The 21102-nt window shown below is 45.6% G+C and overlaps 1 protein-coding gene across 13 annotated transcripts in view; it reads left to right on the top strand.

Annotated features, from left to right (window-relative positions):
* Nucleotides 1-21102, top strand: part of SLC37A3 (solute carrier family 37 member 3) — a 69529-nt gene that overhangs the window by 28197 nt on the left and 20230 nt on the right. For 11 of the 13 annotated variants that reach the window (XR_009736058.1, XR_009736057.1, XR_009736054.1 and 8 more), the window contains exons 5-13: nt 3277-3360; nt 5253-5398; nt 9782-9878; nt 12558-12642; nt 13391-13569; nt 16063-16204; nt 18620-18721; nt 19329-19376; nt 20283-20434. Coding sequence is in view for 8 of the 13 variants with exons in the window: in XM_061414891.1 (XP_061270875.1) it covers nt 3277-3360; nt 5253-5398; nt 9782-9878; nt 12558-12642; nt 13391-13569; nt 16063-16204; nt 18620-18721; nt 19329-19376; nt 20283-20434 (1035 nt within the window). In the remaining 5 variants the exon portion in view is untranslated. The remainder of the gene's footprint in view (nt 1-3276; nt 3361-5252; nt 5399-9781; nt 9879-12557; nt 12643-13390; nt 13570-16062; nt 16205-18619; nt 18722-19328; nt 19377-20282; nt 20435-21102) is intronic. The other 2 variants (XM_061414894.1, XM_061414893.1) reach the window with 1 other exon arrangement.

Below are 21102 nucleotides of genomic sequence, written 5' to 3'. Positions count from 1 at the left end.
TTGAGGGGAATTCCTCAGTGAGCAGCACAGGAAAACTCCCGACCTTTAAAAACTTCTGTTCTTGACTGGGAACTAAGAGAGACAAGCAGTAATACAATGCCATAAGGAAGGACATTACTGAGTGTGTTCAAAGGTGGTAAATGCTGTGGAGTAGAACCAGGCAGGGAGTGAGTTTGTCCCGTAGGTAGGATGGCCAGGAAGGACCTCGAGAAGAGCAGAGACGTGAGTGTAGGTAGAGATTTCAGAGCCCTTGGCATATAGATGATTTTTTTCAAGATTGGATGAAAATCATCAAGAGAGTTGATGAAGACAGGGAAGAGAGCACAGGGAGAGTTGATGAGGTGCGAAGACTGAGCTGGGCCCCAAGAAAGGGGTTCCCGCATTTCCAGCTGGGGAAGACGAGGGATGGGGTGGGGAGGCTGGAAGGGAGCAGGAGAACCACAAGATGGTGGCCGGGCCAGCTCTGACTGAGGTAGTGTCCTGGGATCGGGCAGCTGGAGTCCCTGGCTGGTCATCAGGAACATCTGGTGGCTGCAGAGGTGGCTTGCTGGTAAAGAACCCGCCTGTCAAGCAGGAGATGAGGGTTCGATCCTTGGGTGGGGAAGATGCCCTGGAGAAGGAAGTGGCAACCTACTCCAGTATTCTTGCCTGAAAATCTCGTGGACAGGGGAGCCTGGCAGGCTACAGTCCATGGGGTCACCAAGAGTCAGACATGACTGAGCAACTAAACAGCAGCAGCCGTGCATGTGATGTGAAAGCCCCAAAGTCATCTGCACGTGCTTATTTGGGTGATTATTAGAATGTCCCTTCTGGGAAGAGGAAACTTACAGACACACACAGTTGGAGCAGATGTTGGATCATTCAGCCCACCCTTTTCGGTACAGAATCCCATCCAGTGGTGCTTCTCCTTCAGCCTTTGAGGAAGTATTAGAGGAAGTCTTGTGGTCTCATGGTGGCTCATTGCTAGCAAGTAGCTATGATACTCAGTATCAAAATGGAATTTAACTTTTTTTTGGATCGTTTCCTTATCTATTGAGTTATGATGATAATATAGTTGTCTATAGGATTAAATAGGTTTAGGAGATAAAAGATAGGTGCCATGAAAAATCAGTGATCTGGATTTCTCTGACTGTCCAGCATTTAAGACTCTGTGCTTCTAGTATAGGGGATGGGGATTTGATCCCCATCTAACACCTACTGTGTGGTGCAGCAAAATTAAAAAAAAATTAGGGATCATAGCTTTTTATATTGAACTGCATTTCGTTCTGTAACTTCCAGGTATTGTCTGGGCATTTGGAGCAGTACAGAATAAATTAGGTCCCTAATGTGAAACACAATTGAGAGATTTTCTTCTCTGCCTTTACTGTATATAAGGTTGTTGTTTAGTCGCTCAGTCGTGTCTGACTCCTTTGTGACCCCGTGGACTATACCCCCACAGGCTCCTCCATCCATGGAATTTTCCAGGCAAGAATACTGGCATGGGTTGCTATTTCCTACTCCAGGGGATCTTTTTGACTCAGGGATTGAACCCTTATCTCCTTTAGTGACTGCTGCTGCTGCTGCTGCGTCGCTTCAGTCGTGTCCGACTCTGTGCGACCCCATAGACAGCAGCCAACCAGGCTTCCCGTCCCTGGGATTCTCCAGGCAAGAACACTGGAGTGGGTTGCCATTTCCTTCTCCAATGCATGAAAGTGAAAAGTGAAAGTGAAATGAACATGAAAAGTGAAAGTGAAGTCGCTCAGTCATGTCCGACTCTAGTGACCCCATGAACTGCAGCCTACCAGGCTCCTCCGTCCATGGGATTTTCTAGGCAAAAGTACTGGAGTGGGGTGCTATTGCCTTCTCCACCTTTAGTGGCAGGTAGATTTTTTACTGTTGAGCCACCAGGAAAACCCTGTGTATAGCATAACACCCTGTAAATTGGAGCTTTAGGACATAAAATTTTCTCTAACACGGGCGGGTGCCTCTTTTGACTTAGTGAAGGGTTGACAGTAATGAGGGAGAAACATTTATTATGATGTTTATCATCTAAATTTATGTGTGTGTGTATGAAAGTCACTCAGTCATGTCTGACTGTTTGTGACCCCATGGCCTATACAGTCCATGGAATTCTCCAGGCCAGAATCCAGAATACTTGAGTGGGTAGCCTTTCCCTTCTCCAGGGGAAACTTCCTAACCCAGGGATCGAATCCAGGTCTCCTGCATTGCAGGCAGATTCTTTACCAGCTGAGCCACAATATATCTATTATATGTATAATATAGTCAATTTATTAGAAACACCTGTATCTGAATTCAGGTATTTAGTTAAGACATTTATTCATTTTACATATTTGTGGCAGAAACCTGAAGTGTGTTGCCCTTAGCTTTTTGGTCTGCCTTCCTGCTGTGTGTGTGTGTGTGTGTGTGTGTGTGTGTTAGTTTCTTAATTGTGCCTTCCTGCTGTGTGTGTGTGTGTGTGTGTGTGTGTGTGTTAGTTGCTTAGTTGTGTCTGGCTCTTTGCACCCCCATGGACTGTAGCCCGCTAGGCTCCCCTGCCCATGGACTTCTCCAGGCAAGAATACTGGAGTGGGTTGCCATTCCTTTCTCAAGGGGATCTTCCCAACCCAGGGATCGAACCCAGGTCTCCTGCACTGGCAGGCAGATTATTTATCTTCCGAGCCACCAGGGAAGCCCAGAACGTCCTGCCATGAGCTCAGCCTTTTAATTCCTACCACTCAGTGGGAGGAAAACAGAAAGCAGAACACTTGTACTTATCTTCAGCTAATTACCGTCTGTGCCTCCCTGTACTCCTTGCCTCGTGGTGTGATGAAGCCCAAGGGTTAGATGAAACAGGCAGGGCACATGGCCCCGTCGCTTCTGTTCCGTAGGACATGTTGTAACATCTTCATTCAGAATGCAAATAGCTAAGACGAATCCCTTTGGGAAAGCAGATACTGATGTTGGAGTTCATCTGTTCTAGAAGATGCAGTATATTTGTGTGCTTGTTTTATTATAATTATTCTTTTTTTCCCCTAGGTGTCTCAGGCAGTTATGGGGGGTCAAATAGAAGGAAAATTTGCCCTGAATTACACTGTCTTGGTGCATGAAATGTTTACAGTGTGCAGAAGCAGTTGTCATTTCTTGAAACACTGGTGAAACTGATAAAGAGGTTAGGCTAAGCACGAGAGTGAGGTTTAATTTTTGTGTTTTGTTTGCGTCATTTGCTTTAGAATGTATCGTACTTTTTCCAGGCTGTGTTGTTACCCAGAGCTGTAAAATGAAATGCTTTCTTCTTAGGGCCTTTTCATCAGCGGTATCGTCGGGGATCGGCTGAATTTGCGATGGGTTCTGTCTTTTGGCATGTGCTCTTCTGCATTAGTGGTAAGTTGAAAAGTGTTGTTGTTTTCATTCCAGTTACTGTTATCTTGGCCAGGAATTTTAGAATCCAAGCAAGCCCCCTACTTCTGTCTATAGAATAGTAAAATGAATCTTTGGTTTTCTGATCCCTTTGGTGCCTTTTTGGTTAAGGGACATCTTGAGAGTGTGATTTTAATCCCACCCCTTCCTTGATTCTCAGTCACCAACAAAGGTCACAGTGTAACTCGAGTGGCGTCCATTGCTCTCGAGAACCTGGCCCCAGCTCACTTCTGCAGTCACGTCTGCCCTGCGTGTCAGCCCTCTGCTCTCCCAGACCAAGCTGCCTTCCGTGGCCCTCACGCATCCTGCTCCTTTCTACCTCACTGCTATTGTTCCTGCTCTTCTTCCTGCCTTCAGTGTCCTCCGTTCAGCTCTTCATAGTCTAACTCAGTGTCTCCTTCAAGTCACTGGCCAGATGACCCTTGTTTCCTCATGCCTGACTTTATCCACCCGGCTCCTGGAAGTTGTCACTCCCTGTCCTGAGCCCTCGCCCCTGACTTTCCACGGAGGCACTTCCTTTGTCTGCTGCTCAGCCTGCTTGTTTCAGGTCAGGCTTATTGCCCCTAGGAGCCTACAGCAGGGTGGTGGAGACCATAGACGCCCCAGGGCTGCACTGCCAGGCTTTCAGGCCTTCCCTTGCAGCTTCTAGCTGTGGTTTCTCCATGCTTCAGGCTCCGCTTTTCAATACCTGCACCCAACATTGCAGTGAGGGTCCTGTGAATCACTGTGTGGGGGGCATTTAGAATGGTTCTTGGCGTACTCAGTGCTCCAGAGGGCAGGATCCATATTAGAATCATCTGTATTTGTTCACAAGCGTTTGTTGATTGAATAAAAGCATGGAGCTTAGTTAGACTCTATTAATTGTTTTTCAATGTCTGCCATTGGTATATGGGGAAAAAATTATTTTCCTTTATATTTCAGAGATTGAAGCACCTTATTCATAAGCTGCTCACCCACATATATGTAGAGACTGTTTTAAAACCTGGTTTAGGGTTTTTTCCTAAACCCAAATGAACTTTTTGGCCAACCCAATGTTTTCTTTCTTTTTTTTTTAACACACTTTTATAAAAGCTGAAGTATGTCCGTAAACTCACCCTCTTCAGTGCACAGTTTTGAATTTTGACAAGTGACTAGTCGTGTAACTGCCACCTGCCTTCTGTCCCTGGCCTCTGGCAACCACTGCCCATTTTTCCTTATGGTTTCCCTCATTGCAGAATGTCATGTAACTGGAATCATACAGTATTAGACATACCCTGTTTTTAAGCCCATGCCAAACATTCCCAAAGGAGATTGACTACAAATAAAATACCCACCCTGAGCAGAACGCCTGGAAAAAAGCAGTCACTTGATACATGCCACCGAATGACTGAGTCAGTCACAAGCTATGGTGATACACTGAGTATCACCATAAATAGTGATAGTTAGTAAAAATAAAAATAGTTAGTAAAAATAGCTGGTGCTTTCTGGCCCCCACAATGTGCCTGGAAATTTACACATGTTATGGTGGAAATCAACACACGTGAACTCCAGTAGTCTTTTTTACCGTCCTCCATAAACAGGAAGAAAGGGAAATAGATGTAAGATGAGGTCACACAATGGGGGCTCAGTCTTTTAGAGTGGAAGATGCAAGCTGGAGGGATGGTCCTCGCTACGTTTTACGCTGTTTGCCGTCTCTGCCTCTCTGTCAGGGGTGGTTTGATGCTTATCTTGCTCGGGGCCGCTCTGAGCAAGGGCATCTGAAGAGTCTACTGCGAGTCTCTCAGGCTCCAGACATTGAATGTGTCTATCACGGAGGGTCTTGAGTCGGGGTGTCCATGTGGGTGTGACCCGCATCTTGTTCTTTCTTCTTCCCTAAGGTGTTCGTCTTTGGCACTCTCACGGAGTGGCTGCATTTCTACAACAAGGGGCTGTACTGTAGCTTGTGGATCGTGAACGGCCTGCTGCAGTCCACCGGCTGGCCCTGCGTCGTTGCTGTTATGGGCAACTGGTTTGGGAAAGCTGGGTATGCCACTTTCTTCCTCTTTCATTTCCCTGTTTGATAGTTTTAATATCCGATTGTTCAGATTTGTCAGAGTCAATTCTCTCTATCCTTTTTTTTTTTTAATTTTAAAATTTTATTACGGAGTATAATTGCTTTACAGTGTTACAGTGAAGTGAATCAGCTGTATGTGTACACATATCCCCTCCCTCTGGACCCTCCCCCACGCTGCCTCATCGCAGAGCACAAGCCGAGCTCCCTGTGTCACACAGCAGCTTCCCCCGGCTGTCAGCTTTATACATGGCAGTGTATATACGTCAGTGCTGTTCTCCCAGTTTGTCCTACCCCCCTCCCCTTACCCCTCTGTGTCCAGCTGCCCATCACTTGATCTTTTCAACACCACCCGTGTCTTCCCTCTATTTTAGGAAGTTGAGAATAGCAGAGAGAGGAGGTTTCACATCAACGGACATTGGAGACAGTGTGGATTCTATAGTGAAGGTCTGGCCCGTGAGACACGTTCACAGCACTGTTCTGACTATGGTCAGACTTTGAGTGTGGCCGAGGCAGTACATCTCAATTTTTTTTTTCAAATCTTTAGAGAACACAAATAACACATTGTAATAATAGAAATCTTGCATGTCATCTCATCATGTATCTCCTTGTGGGTTTTGCCTTCCCTGTTTTTGATACTCGGTGATCTAGTTTGACCTTCTAAAATTAAAGATAAGGAAACTGAGCTCAGAAGTTGTCCTTGGGACTTGCCTAGAGTCACAGAGCAAAGGCTTTAAGAAGATGCAGACGAAGAATTGGCCAGACTTCGGGCCTTAGTTAAATTGGCCATCTCCCCCCAAACCTTCTGTTATTTATCAGTCGTATGTGAGTTGCTGTGTGTGATGGGGGCCATGCATATGGATGGGCACCCGCGACGGATCTTCTGGGCCACGCAGGAAGACCCGTACTTACCCTACAGATAGAAAATAAGTAGAGTTTTTTCCAATGAACTCAAAAAAAAAAAAAAAGAAAATAAGTAGAGATATCCAGAGACTTGGCTCTGTTTCTCATTACCATTCGTGACACTCTGCCTTTGTTGTTTATCGTCATTTATGGCTCTCTGCCTTCAGGGACTGTTAATTTGGATATCTAGCTTTTGTCCTGGATAAAATATTCATGTGTTGTGAAACGCACATTGATTTCTTTGATAGCTCTGTCTTTTTTGTTTACTCTCTTACCTAGGGGCCAATGTACCCATCAGATACTACCCACTTGCCATGGTGATCAGTGCATGCTTTAGGCAGCTCCCTTCGGTCTTCCAGCTTCCCCAGTTTCCTAGTGGGAGTAATGGTGCTTGTCGATGATGATCTGTGTTTGTTGTGAAATAATGTTTATGTTCAGTGTGCTAGTGACTTCTTTTGTTTTTTTTTAATACTGTTGTTTGTTTTTGCTCACACTGGGTCCTTGTTGCTGTGCGTGGGCTTTCTCTAGTTGCGGTGCATGGGCTTCTCGTTGCGGCTTCTGTGGTTGCAGAGCACAGGCTGTGGGCGCACAGGCCTCAGTAGTTGAGGCTCTCCGGCTCTGGAGTGCCGGCTCAGTAGTTGTGGCGCATGGGCTTGCTTGCTTCTCGGCATGTGGAGTCTTCCTGAACCAGGGGTTGAACTCGTGTGCCCTGCATTGGCAGGTGGGTTCTTACCCACTGTACCACTAGGGGAAGCCCTGTGCTAGTGATTTATGTTTCTTTCCAACTCTGCTGTCAGTGGTTTAATAGAATTGATTTTCGGAGGTACTAATTCCCCAGTGATACTTTAAAAAATTTATTTATTAGCTACACCAGGTCTTATTTGCAGCACGTGGATCTTTGTCACGTCTTGTGGGATCTTTCCTTTCAGTGCAGGAACTGCCTAGTTGTGCGTGTGGGCTCCAGAGGGCATGGGCTTCAGTAGTTGAGGTGCACGGGCTTAGTCGCTCTGCGGCATGTGGGATCTTAGTTCCCCAAACATGGATCGAACCCACATCGTCTGTCTTACAAGGCGGATTCTTAACCCCTGGACCACCAGGGAAGTCCCTCCCCTCTTATACTTTAGTTTTCTTTTGGAGTAGGTGATGCTGTTTGTGTGCCGTTTATTTGTATTAAAATTTTAAGGTGATGTCTTTCCAGTCATGATTTTTGAAAATTATACCAAGGCTACTTGATTATTGTTGCAAAACCAGCTATTTCAAATGAACAAAGAGAAATAAAGGCAAAACCACCTGAAATGCTTTTATTTCAAGATGATCACTTTGACATGTATCATTTTGAGATAATCCTTACCTGAGCTTTTCCAGATTGGATGACACTGGGTGTTCGGTAGCAGTGACTGGACAGTCTTTTTTTTTTTTTTTTTTTGGACAGTCTTAACTCTTCATTATTTCTCGGTTTCAGTCACAAAGACAAACAGCATGTTCAGGAAGGCCGTTACAGTTTACTTTTGAAAGTAAGACATTCTGTTTTTAAGTGAATAACAACTAGTAAGTGAAATTGATGCTGCACTTGACAGAGTGACTCTTCCTGTGAAGTGTCGCAGTAAACCACGAAGTACCAGTAAAACTGTGACAACTTACAGTCACAGTTGTTTTCAGCGAGTTTCTTCCGAAATGTCTTTGATCAGCGTGTTTTTCAGACCCTGACCTTTATCCTCTTGGTAGGTTTTGTGTTTTAAAGGCTTGGGGCATTATCGTCCTGATGAAAATGTAGAGATTGTCTAGTTCAAATCATTTGATTTCCAAGTGAAAAAAGTTAAATAATCTACTGACGACATTGCCCTGAAAAGCTGTTACAATGTGAGTCATATCCCTCCTCCCGTTGTCAGGGGTCATTGTTTTTTTTTAATGCCTCGCCATATAGCATACAGGATCTCAGTTCCCCAATCAGGGATCAAACCCGTGTCCTCTGTATTGTGAGCTCGGAGTCTTAAACACTGGACCGCCCGGGAAGTCCTGGGATCATAGTTTTTTAGGACACATCGAGGCTGGTGGTACTGGTAGATACACCTCTGCAGCCCCAACTGTCAATTCTGCCACTGCAGCCAGGCCTTTGAGGAGCACAGCGCTTTCCAGATGACAGCATCGAGCCTGGGCCGTGAGCTGCTGGCCATCACTCTGCACAGCTGGAAGTGGCTTCTGAACATGCTTTTTCACTGTACAGTGTTGTCTCCCTCTCCGGTTTTGTTTTTGATTTTTGGGGGCTGTGTCTCGTGGCATGTGGGATCTTAGTTCCCCAACTGAGATCAAACTGGTACCCCCTACGTTGGGAGCTCACAGTTTTAACCTCCGGACCACCTGGAAAGTCCCTGCAGTATGTTTTCATGTCTCTCTTCTCCCATTCGGCACAGTAATGTTGAGATTCATCCATGTCTGCATCAATGGTTCATTCCTTTTTATGGCCAAGGAGTCATCCATTGTATCACAGTTGGTGAACATCTAGGTGTTTAGGTTTTGGCTTTTACTATTGAAGCCACTGTGCTTGTTTGTTCACAAACCCTTGTATGGACATATGCTTTCGTTCCCTTGGATAAATACCTTGGAGTAGAATGGCTGGATCTTATGGTAGGAGCATGTTTATCTTTTTAAGAAACTGGCAATTCCCTCTAAAGTGGTTGAGCCACGTTACATTCCTCCCGGCAGTGTAAGGGCTCTAGCGCTGCGCACCCTCGCCAGCACTGGTGTGCTCAGTGCGTTTTGACTTTGCTCTTCTGTTAGTTGTGTAGTGGTACCTTGTTGTGATTTTAATTTGCATCTCCCTGATGTTTGATGATGCTGAGCATCTTTTCATAGTCGCTAAGTGGTGTCTGACTCTTGCGACCCCATGGACTGTAGCCTGCCAGGCTCCTCTGTCTGTGGAATTTTCCAGGCAAGAATACTGCAAGGATTTACCATTTCCTTCTCCATTCATGTGCTTGTTTGCATCTTATTTTACATGTGTGTGTGTAAAGCATTTATTAAAATCTTTGCCCCCTTTTCAGAAACTTTGTATTTGAGATGATTAGAGATTTAACTCCTTAGAATTGTATTGCATTGTTTATCTTTCACAGTATTGAGTTCTGAGATTTCTTTACATCCCAGCAGCAAGTCTGTTGTCAGATAAGTGGCATCCAAATAGTTTCTCCCAATCCACGGGGCTTGTCTTTTTAAATTCTCTGAATAGTGTCTTTGAGTGGGCCCCCAATTGAACTTCAGTATAATAAAATCTTAGAAGAAGAGAGCTACCCAGTTAAGTGTTTCGCCATTTGGGTGTACTTTGGGAAAAAACATGTTGAAATGGAACATTGATTCTGTGTAATGTGAGCCTGCGCTGTGTGGCCATTTTGTACTTGAGCTGCACACAGAACCTGTTCTGATTGTGTTGTCTTCTGTTCTGCTCTGTTCCCATCCCAGGCGAGGAGTTGTTTTTGGTCTCTGGAGTGCCTGTGCCTCCGTGGGCAATATTTTGGGTGCATGTCTAGCTTCTTCTGTTCTGCAGTATGGTTATGAGGTAAGTGTTTTTTTCCCTAGTTTTTTCTTCAGTATATAAATATATGTTTTATTTTTAGGAAGTAATCCTGTGACCGTTTAAAATGACCTAGTGCTGTGTGTGGGAGGGGCAGGGTTTGTATTAAGAGTGGACAAGCTTATGGTAGATTAAAACACATTAAAAAAAATTAGTCATGGAAAAACACCTAAGTCTAAAGACATATAATCATTTGGGGAAAAGTACTTGCAACTCATGTTACAGATAAAGAGCTAATCTCCTTAATGTATAAAGAGTGCCCACAAATTGATAAAGAAAAAGACTAACAACACACAGAAAGAAAGGTAAAGCATTTGAATGTGTAGTTCAGGGAAAGGAAAGAGAAATGGCTTATAAACATATGACAGGATATTCTACTTCACTCAGTAATATTCTTAAGTTCCTCTTAAGTGCCCCAAGGCAGTAGAGGATAGAGCCTTGGCCCAAAGAGCCAAAAATCTTTGCCCTTATAGGAGTTTAGGTATTAAGTGGTAGAGAAATGCAAATTAAAACTACATTGTAAAAAAAAAAGAGAGAGAAAAAACCTTACACCGTATCCTTACTAGATTGGAAAAAGTCCAGAAGTTTGGTACCATGTTTACTAGGAGGTAACATCAGGCATTGCAGGGTGGGTGAGTAAATAACTCCTCTTGGGGTCAATGTAGGAATGTCTGTCAAAAGCCCAGTCACTTAACTGGGCTTCCCTGGTGGCTCAGACAGTAAAGCATCTGCCTGCAATGTGGGATACCTGGGTTCGATCCCTGGGTCGGGAAGATCCCCTGGAGAAGGGAATGGCAACCCACTCTAGTATTCTTGCCTGGAGAATCCCATGAACAGAGGAGCCTGGTGGGCTACAGTCCATGGGGTTGCGAGGAGTCGGACACGACTGAGCGACTAACACATCAGAATTATAATGGCTCTGACCTAGCAGTTCGACCTCCGTGAATTAATCTGACTGATGAGTATACTTCATCATATACAAAGAGTACATCTGCAAGGTTATTTGCTTCATCATTGTTTGTAATAGCAAAAGATTGGTAACAGATGTCAACCAAATGGGAAGTAGTTAAACCACGAAACACCTATTCAGTGGAATCTGTGCAGCTGTGAAGTAGAGTTAGGCAGCCCTGCGTGTCCAGACTGGGATAGAGCTCAGTGATATGTTAAGTAAAGATAACCGTGTGTTGAGTATTGCCATTTATGTGAAATGGAGGAAGAATTAAAGAGTATCTATTGTATTGGCTTGTGTGTTTCCAAAACAAACTTTGGAAAGTACAAGCTAAATAACAGTGCTTATATGTTCAACAAATAAAAAAATCGAATGGCTCATGTCAACGGATTGCCTGTTCAAAGACCTAATAATTGGAAACTCCCTGGTAGTCCAGTGGTTAGAACTCCAAACTTTCACTGCTGAGGGTGTGGGTTCTGTCCCCGATTGGGGAACTAAGATCCCTCAAGCCATGCAGTGCAGCCAAAACAAAACAAAACCCCAAACCTAATAACTGAAAGTAAGTTGCTCTTTTAGAAAGTAGGTAACATGTTTTAAACAGCTTGCCAAGTGTTTGGTCCTTGAAGAATTTTGGTCTAGTTAGGGAAGTGGGAAGTCCTTCCTGTGTTCATAGTCACCTTTTCCCAGGTTTCTTAGCTTCACACCTGGACTGTACTAATTGGCTCAAATGGGAATTTCAGGTCACCCTATGGGCTCCTCCCAGATTTGAATTCTGGAAACACTCATTGACACCTCAGGCTCCATTCTCTCTTAAATAAAATTCACTGATGCCGTGTGGCTCTCGAGTGTCTCACCTGGACCGTCGGAAGGACACTGTTCTTCCCTGTGACCCCCAGCACAACCCTCAGCTCCCCCTGTGCAGAAGGCTTCCCGTCTCCCTCCCGCCTGGTGGCTTCAGTTGTGCTGGGAAAGGTGGTCACTTGCCAGGAATTTCAGCCCTTCCCTAAAGCACTGTCTCCCTCCTTCAACCTCCTTGGCTTTTTTCTTCCAGATTCAGTTCCTCTGTATGTTTCCTATGGGGACTCAGCCTTCTCATTTACCCACCTCCGTGCTGCCTATATTAATGTGTGGTATCTCTTTTTAAAATTTATCTTTATTTAGTGTTTTGGCTGTGTGGGTTCTTCGATGCAGCACTCAAGAGTCTTTGTCACGTCAGGCGACAAAGCAGTTGGACTGGCTCAGTTGCTCCACGACATGTGGGATGTTAGTTACCCAACCAGGGATCGAACCCACCTCCTCTGCATTGCAAGGCAGATTCTTAACTGCTGGACCACCAGGGAGGTTATTAATTAATGTTGTGTGTAGTGTGTAACCCCCCTCAACTGGAAACTGTCTTTGAGGGCAGATACTGTCTGTTGCGTGAGGCTGAGTGGTGGCAAGAGCGCTATTCTTGGAGCTAATTCTGACTTCCCAGTTGTAATAGTACCACTCGGTGTCCAGGAGACCTTAATTATCCTCTCTGAGCTGCACAGAGTCCCTGGGAAAAACTTGTGAGAAAACAAGTAAAACACTTAGCTCAGTGCCTGGCAGCGGCCGGGTGCCCGGCACTCACTTCCTTCCCGGTCGTGCCGTCCTCCACGTGTGTCTCTAACGACTGTGTGGTTAACGAGCATCCCCGATGTGTCAGGAGCACCTCTCCCCTTCCCGCCCCCCAGTATGCCTTCCTGGTGACGGCGGCCGTGCAGTTTGCTGGTGGGATCATCATCTTCTTTGGACTCCTGGTGTCACCGGAAGAAATCGGTGAGAGAAGCTGCTTTTCTACTCAGATCGTCTTGCTAACACGGGCAAAGAGAAACCCGAGGCTGGAACAGCCCAGATCTTTCTCCCTAGGAGAACTGTGGGCTCCTTTCAGTAAATTAAAAGAGCAGTCTTGCTGTTTTGTGTCCTGTCGACGCCACAGCCTCGCCTGGCACAGCTGCAAATGTTTGAGGGAGTGAGGCTCACCTTTTTATAGATTCAGGGAAAACTCATCATTTGCAAATGAGGTTTTATAATGGAGACATTGGCTTGAAATTAGCATGGAAGGATTTTGAATTTCGCTTCTTGAGACAGATCTTTTTTTCTTCAGAAGAATAATTCAGTGAAATACTTATCTGTGGTTAAATACAGATTGTACAGGCAGAACATACAAGTGAAACCACAGAAGCAGATAGATGTATGATTCTTCTGTCTTTTGAGTCTTACTGAAGAGACACGTCAGTTTAATAGTACGTAATTAACGAGTTTTTCTGTATGAAAGAGAAGAGAGCGTGATGTGGTTGAAAAAACACTGCTTCGAAGCCAGATAAAGGAGAATTTGAGTCCTGGGTTTGTTCCTCATTAGCTCTGTGACCTTGATTGACCTTGGACTCTGAACCTTAGTAACTTTTTCTGTAAAATGCAAATGAAAATAGCATGGACCTCACAAGTAATGGTGCGTGTAAAGCACTTAGCACAGTGCCGGCACCTGGCAGGCACCCTCTCAGTGTGGCTGTCGCTGTTGTTGTAGGTATCCCAGGTATCGAGACAGAAGACAATTTTGAAGAAGACTCGCACAGGCCGTTAATTAATGGTGCTGAAAACGAAGATGAAGCTGAGCCTAATTATTCAATCCAAGAAGGCAATACTGTGACCCAAGTCAAGGCAATAAGCTTCTACCAGGCTTGTTGCCTTCCTGGAGTTATAGCGGTAAGGACTGTTCAGATCTCCCCACTGAAGCCTGGGAGATACCATAGCCTGAATAGTAGCACTGCCGGGCATACGGCACCTTGAAGCAGTTAGCTTCTCTTTTAGACTTTATTTCGGGAATATATGTCCAGAGGAATCGGGAACAGTGGCCCTCAGCTTGTTTATTGACACCACTTGAGCTTGTATCTGATACCCAGTGCAAGGGTTGGTACCTTTTCTGTGCAGAGCCAGATGTAAATGTTTTCAGCCCTGGGGCCACTGTGCAGTCTCTGCCACAGCCACTCAGCTCAGTAGAGCAGAGGACTCCACAGACACATGGAACCAGTGGACCTGACCGGAAGTGGCCCGTGGCCCCAATTTGCTGACCCTGATACTAGAGTTGGAGTAAGAAGGCAAAGATGGGTATTTTTTAATATATGCCTTTTGGCCTGTTGAAGTCTTACAGAATTATAAGTAGATCAAGAGGGCCTTGAGTGGTGAAGTCTATTTTCTTTGACGATGTTCTTGCCATTCTAGGGAAAAAAATAGTTTGCCCTTCTATAAAAGGCCAGAGCAGGATGCTCCACAGTATCCCTTGGTAGTGTATTCCAGTGTTTCCATAACCTCCACAGTCAGGTTTTTTTCCTAACATCTAAACTGAATCCATTCTGCCACAGTTTTTCTGTCTTGGTGTTTTGGGCCTCTAGCATGGGAGTGGGGAGAAGGCAATGGCACCCCACTCCAGTACTCTTGCCTGGAAAATCCCATGGACGAAGGAGCCTGGTGGGCTGCGGTCCATGGGATCACTAAGAGTCGGACACGACTGAGCGACTTCACTTTCACTTTTCACTTTCATGCATTGGAGAAGGAAATGGCAACCCACTCCAGTGTTCTTGCCTGGAGAATCCCAGGGATGACGGAGCCTGGTGGGCTGCCGTCTGTGGGGTCACACACAGTTGGACACGACTGAAGTGACTTAGCAGCAGCAGCAGTGCAGGAGTGGAGTTAAGAGGCCTAGGTTATGCTGCCAGCTTACCCACTAAGGCTCTGCGATGTCTCTGGTGTTACTCAGCTCTTCCTTGTGTCTCAGTTCCCCTTCCTGTGGATAGAAGGCCTACCAGTCCATCCTCCCTGAAGTCTGCAGTGTTGAGTTACTATGATTAAACACCTTTTTAATTTTATGGTTTAATGGTACTTTATGAATATAACCTCTCAACTAGATTCAGAGTCTGCTGGTTGTCCTATTTCATACTTATCTGCTCCCTTCTCCCTACCCCAGGCTAAGAGAACTGACACTTGCCAACAGATAAAGTTTAAGCGTGAGTTCAGATCGAAGTTCGAGTTCCCACAGTTCTGCAACCAAAAGATGACGTGTCATACAGTGAAATGCATGTCCCTTGGGAGCCTGTTCTTATGCTAATGATTAGTTTTTTGTTTTTTTTTTTTTTACAGTAGTTATTAAAATATTCTGCTGGTAAGAGTTTAATTTCTGAGACAGGACTTAGATTTGTTGTGACTAAACATGGTGCTCCCTTGCTATCCCTTTGTATTTCACAAGCTATTGTTCCCCGCCATGGGCAGGGTATAAAGGGAATCCAGTGAACTTAATCCCTTTGTCTTTGTGGCCGGCTGTCTGGACAAAATGCACTCATGGTTGAGATTTGGCTCTCTAGGGGGCAGCGGTCCTGCCAGGAAAGCCCCTTTAAAACAAGTGATACCTAGGGAATAAGTGGCAGCTCCAGGGAAGAGAATATACTAGCCAGACACCCTTTGAAGTGAGTCTCTCTGTTCCTCCCCCTTCTTCCTTTGATGCTGAATGTCAGGATTTCCTGGTAATAATGTGTTGAATATAGGTTTCTCAGCCCCACTGCCATGTTATGGGAGCTCTTACTCCTCAACCTAGAGCCACAAGGCCCGTGATGATCCTCTGCTTTCATTTTTGACTCAGAGCTTTCCGAAACTACCCTATGAAAGTAGTTTTCATGCTGATGCTTTTCTTGGACCTTTGGAACTAGCGTCCAGGCACGTTGCTCTGCACTGGTCATCATGTTAGCTTCGAAGGAAGTCGAACCTGAAAGGGTTGGCTACTTGCAGTAAAAGCTGTGATGTTTACTGGGTTCGTTTGCTTATGGTTAGTGCTCCTCAGTGGCACGAATACCTTTTATCTTTATCTAAATAAAGAAATGTGAGTCCATGCCCTGCCTTATGGTTCAGAACACCAGTTTGCTTCTACCAGAGAGCCAAAAGGAGAAGAAGTGGGGACAATTAGGGAGTAGTCCTCTGTGTTTTTAATCCCAAGGCTTATTATACTGCCTTTCTAGATGCTAAGTTGGGGGAAGAGAGGAGGAAGGCTAGGACAAGTCAGGCAATGGGAATTTATAGGAACATTTAATTTTAAAATCAGGTACTATGCAGCTCCAGCTCTTCTGTTTTGTTTTGCTGTTTAATTGTATTGGAATGGTAGTTACGCTGTGCTGTTCGTTCCTTACTGACAGTGGGGTGTTTTCCTTGTAGTATTCACTGGCCTACGCGTGCTTGAAGTTAGTGAATTACTCCTTCTTCTTCTGGTTGCCCTTTTATCTGAGTAACAACTTTGGATGGAAGGAGGCCGAAGCTGACCAGCTGTCCATCTGGTACGACGTCGGAGGAATTATAGGTACGGCTAATGAAGCGTCTTTTCCTCTAGCAAGAGGGTGTCACTAGTCAGATTTTATTGGGTTATGAAATCTGGCATCATTTAAAGTTTTATCACTTATTCCACAGCCCTTTTTCCTAAACTGTCCTACTGGTAAATAGCCAAACTCCTTAAAAAAAAAAAGTCCATAGAAAAGAGGACCCAGCCTGCGGCAGCCCTGTGATGTATAGAGCTCTTTTTTCTCAGTCCTTTGTTGCGGGATCAGTTCTTTTGTCCTGGGATGTACTGGGATGTTGCTCTCTCTGGTCTCTTTAAGGGTGAGCCTTTTGTACACTCCCAGGGATCGCTTAGCTCTAAAGCTAATTGTATGTCAGAGATCCGAGTTATGTTCATTTTACCTATCGCCCACAGCCAAAGAAGGGAAACATATTAGCTTAGTGTACTGACTGTCAGATCATAAAGGTAGGAAGGTTATTTTGTTTTACGATTGCTTCCTTGTACACAGCAGACTTTAAATAGTGACTTTCTGCTGTAGTTGGAAGCATCCACAAGGAAGTGGGAAACTTTAAAATCAGACAGATGGACAGCGTGCATGTTAGTGGGTACCACCTACATGGCTGTGGCAGAACCTTGGTAGCCTTTCTGTAATGTTTACATTTAGACATGTGGACAGACTAAACTGCCCCGAGCATATGAAAGCACAGTGTACCCTTAGGTGGTGTGCTGTTATTGTGTTTGAACTTGTGTGTCCCATTCTTTTAAAGTTGATTTTATTTATTTATTATTTTTGGCTGTGCTGGGTCTTCGTTGCTGCCTGGGTTTTTTTCCTTCCCTCTGGTTGCAGAGAACAGGGGCTACTCTCTAGTTGAGGAACGCAGACTTCTCCTTGCTGTGGCTTCTCTTGTTGCAGAGCACAGGCCCTGGGGCAGTGGGCTTCAGGAGTTGCAGCTTCCGGGCTGTAAGGCGCAGATTCAGTAGTTGCGGCACAGGGACTTGGTTGTTCCATGGCATGTGGGGTCCTCTCAGGTCAGGGATCGAACCTGTGTCTCCTGAATTGGCAGGCGGATTCTTCACCACTGAGTCATGAGGGAAGCCCCACAGCAGATTTTAATAGTGACTTTTTGCTATAGCTAGAAATGCAGGGAAGTTGTTGTTTAGTCAGTCAGTTGTGTCTGACTCTTTGTGACCCCATGGACTGTAACCCGCCAGGCTCCTCTGTCTTTAGGATTCTCCAGGCAAGAGTACTGGAGTGGATTGCCATTTCCTTCTCCAGGAGTTCTTTCTGGACCAGGGATTGCACCCACATGTCCTGCATTGGCAGGCAGGTTCTGTACCACTGAGCCACCAGGGAAGCCCAGACAGGGAAGTAGGAATCTTCAAAACCAGACGGATATACAGAATGCATGGTAGTGGGTACCACCTACATGACTGTGGCAGAACCTTGGTAGCCTGTCTTTACATTTAGATCTGTGGACAGACTAAACTGCCCTGAGCACATGAAAACACAGTATATCCTTAGGTGATATGCTGTTATTGTATCTGAACTTGTGTGTCCTCATTCTTAGACTCAGAGCCAAAGGTGAGGATGCTGCCTTTAGACTTGCACATACTTCTGTGTCCTGAATAGACTTCTGATGAGGGTGTACCAGATGTCCCAATGCCCCGAGATTCCAAACAGGACTGTATCTGAATGTGACTGTGTTGCTTCAAGGATCCACATCACCTCTTCTTCTTTTCTAAACTACTTATTTATTTATTTATTTATTTGGCTGCGCTGGATCTTAGTTGCAGCACTCGAGATCTTCCGTCTTCATTGTGGTATTCTGGCTCTTTAGCTGCCACATGTAAACTCTTCAGTTGCGGCATGTGGGATCTGGTTCTCTGACCAGGGATTGAATTTGGGCCACCTGCATTGGGATTGCAGAGTCTTAGCCACTGGACCTCCAGGGAAGTCCTCCACATAAATTTATTTTAAACATCTTGACCTATTAGTTTTTGCCAAACCATAATTGCTGCATTTAATTTTAGTGAATATTTATGTTCACTACTACTCATAACCTGTGACGCAGAGTCTCATTAATTATCTTTCAAATAAAAAGCGGGGGCTGGGGGGCGGGGGCGGGGGGAAAGCAAGAAAAGGCTTCATAGCTGATCGGGGAAGGGAAAACAGCAAGGAACAGTGAGGGTGGGTCTGATGCTTTTTCCTGATTTTGGTGTCTGACTGGTGGTGTCTGTCCCCGTCTGCCATCGTGTGAGTTGACAGATTATCTTTCTAAAAGGAAATTAGGGAGGAGGTTTTTTAGGAGAGTCAGCTCTCTTGTTGGATAGACCAGGGTTAGGATCCTGCCAGCGGGTGGAGGGTACGTGGTAAGCAAGAGTCAGGTAAGTAAGCTAATTTCGAGATGTTGATTGGGTTACACTTCTTTGTGCTGAAAGGTGGAACCCTGCAAGGCTTCATCTCCGACATGTTACAGAAGAGAGCGCCGGTGTTAGCTCTCAGTCTGCTTCTGGCCATCGGGTCCCTGGTTGGATACAGTCGTGAGTATTTCCTTGAAGTTAAACTGTTTGCCTCATCTCTTAGAACTAAGGCATTTACTTGCCTCGAGTCAGTGATCAGCCCTGGGGAGGTGGTTGAGACCAGCCACAAAGATCCCAGGGCATAAATGGGATCTTTGTATTGTCCTGTGAACAGTGGTAAAAGTATCATTACGTAGTTTTATTTGCATTGGGGAGGAAACTGGCATCTCTTTTGCTTTGTTGGTTTGTTTAAAAGCTTGCTTGGGAGTGTATATGCTTTGTCCAAGGGTAGGCTCCAGCGGTGCAGCATTCGAGCCAATAAAACAATAAAAGGGACAAGATTTCAAAAGAGCAAAGATGGTAATTAGCAGGTTTGGTATCTGTCCCTTAAGATGCTGCTGAGATAGGAGTTTTCCTGTAGCTTTTAGAAGTCACAGTAGCTTGAGCACCAGCCAGAGGCAGACATTACAAATAAGAGTCGGGAGAGGCGGTGATGGAGCTGTATCTGCTTGCTATCTCCGGGAGATCTTTGAGGTCATGGGAATCCAGGCCTGTGTGTACTGTTCGGTGGAGACACGTGTACTGCGCTCCTCACGTCATCACCCCGTGCCTGTGTCTTTCCTTGCAGGTTCTCCAAACGACAAGTCCATCAATGCGCTTCTGATGGCTGTCACAGGTACGGCACAGGCTCCATTTCACTGTCTTGTTCCTCTGTAAATAAAAAGGGAAAAAGGAAACTGATTGCTCCTTCAAGCTGAGTTATTCTAAAGCCTTAATTATAGAAAACTCAGGTGGTAAAAGGAAAGATGCCTCCCCCGGATCCTGCTTCTCTGCTCTCACGTGACCGCCTCAGTCCTGGTGTGGCAGAAGCAGTCCCTTAGAGATTTCCTCCCATTTTTGATTGCGGCCCACACCCTCTCATATCACTCCCGGAAGTGGTGTAGGAAGAATGCCATGTTGGAAACCAGTTCACCAACTTTCAAAAAGTCCAGTATAGCTGGTTTTTCCTCCTATGTTGGAATTGGTCAGTATTTCTTCCCTTGAACCCCAGATGAATCAGTTGAGTGCCATTAGGGACCCTGTTATAGAAAAACTCCTGTTCTTAAATTTGAGCTCATGGGATAGTTGAAGCTGCTGCTGCTCTGTGAGACTCTTGGCCCTGACCGTGCTCAGTCCTGTGGCAGCCTCACCGAGAACAGTGGCAGGTGGAACCCCTTGCACCGTTTAAATCGCTTTTTCTCCTCTCTCTCTCTTTCTCACTGTTTGGTTGAATTTGGGTAGTTAGATACTCTGACTCATCTCTGCCATAATAGAATTTGATAAACTAGCGCAGACAGTTGTCAGGGAATGCACACTTCACCGGATTAGAAAGGTCTGTTTTCTAAAGGAAAGTGGATGCTAACTAAGATGTTACATCCGGGGGAGTTTCCATTTTTACAGGTAACTTTGCCCGCTTCTTTCTGTTTCTCTCCAACATACCAGTTAGAGTACTGGGATTAGAGTTTACGTAATTCTCAGTAGGTTCCTAGCGCGTTGTTACGAGTAGTGTCTAAATAAGAACCTGTTCTGTTTCTGACTTTAGGGTTCTTTATTGGTGGACCTTCTAATATGATTAGCTCTGCTATTTCTGCGGACCTGGGTCGTCAGGAGCTGATCCAGGGGAGCAGTGAGGCTCTGGCGACCGTCACTGGGATCGTTGATGGAACCGGAAGCATTGGAGCTGCGGTGGGCCAGGTGAGAGGGCGGGGTGGGCTGGACAGGGAGTGTTTAGCGGTGGAAGGGCCTGCCCCCGCCTGCAGGGCCACGGTAGGTGGCGCTCTTGTGCTGTAGTGCACTGTACTAAAAGCCTTGGGTTCTTAGTGACCTAACATGGAAGGCCCCTCGACATTTATCAGTTCGTCCTCTCCACTTTTACCTTCAGATTCTTCCTGTCTAGAAAGAAGTGAACACTTGGTCAGACAGATCCTTCAGTCCCTGCTGCCCACCGCCTCCTCTTCCAGCCTGAACTTGGCACTTCAGGGAGGCCAGGAGACACATGCTTCTCATTACCGCGCACTTGACACGCAGGCCCCAGCTCTCCCACCCTCCAAACGCAGACGTACACACATTCTTGCCACTGACCCCCACCAGAAATTGCCATGGACGCTGCAGCTGCCCTGAGATGCTGCCTCTGCTTCCTACAACTGTGTTTCAAAAGACAATTCATAAATGTCTTACATCAGAATCAATCTGGGAACTCATTAAAGTACAGAACACTTAGCTTACTGTGGACTCGCTGAGTGAGGGCCTGGGGATCTGTATTTCAGCAAGCCATCCTGGCGAGTCCTGTGCACTCTATAAAGTTTGGATCTTCCAGGTTAAGAGTGGCCTACTGTAGGTAGTCAGAACTGTTGTCTCTCTTT

This window comes from Bos javanicus, chromosome 4 (assembly GCF_032452875.1).
Source record: "Bos javanicus breed banteng chromosome 4, ARS-OSU_banteng_1.0, whole genome shotgun sequence".
NCBI classification, from domain to species: domain Eukaryota; kingdom Metazoa; phylum Chordata; class Mammalia; order Artiodactyla; family Bovidae; genus Bos; species Bos javanicus.
Note: the sequence above shows the minus strand (reverse complement) of the source record. Positions and strands in the feature narration are given on the sequence as shown.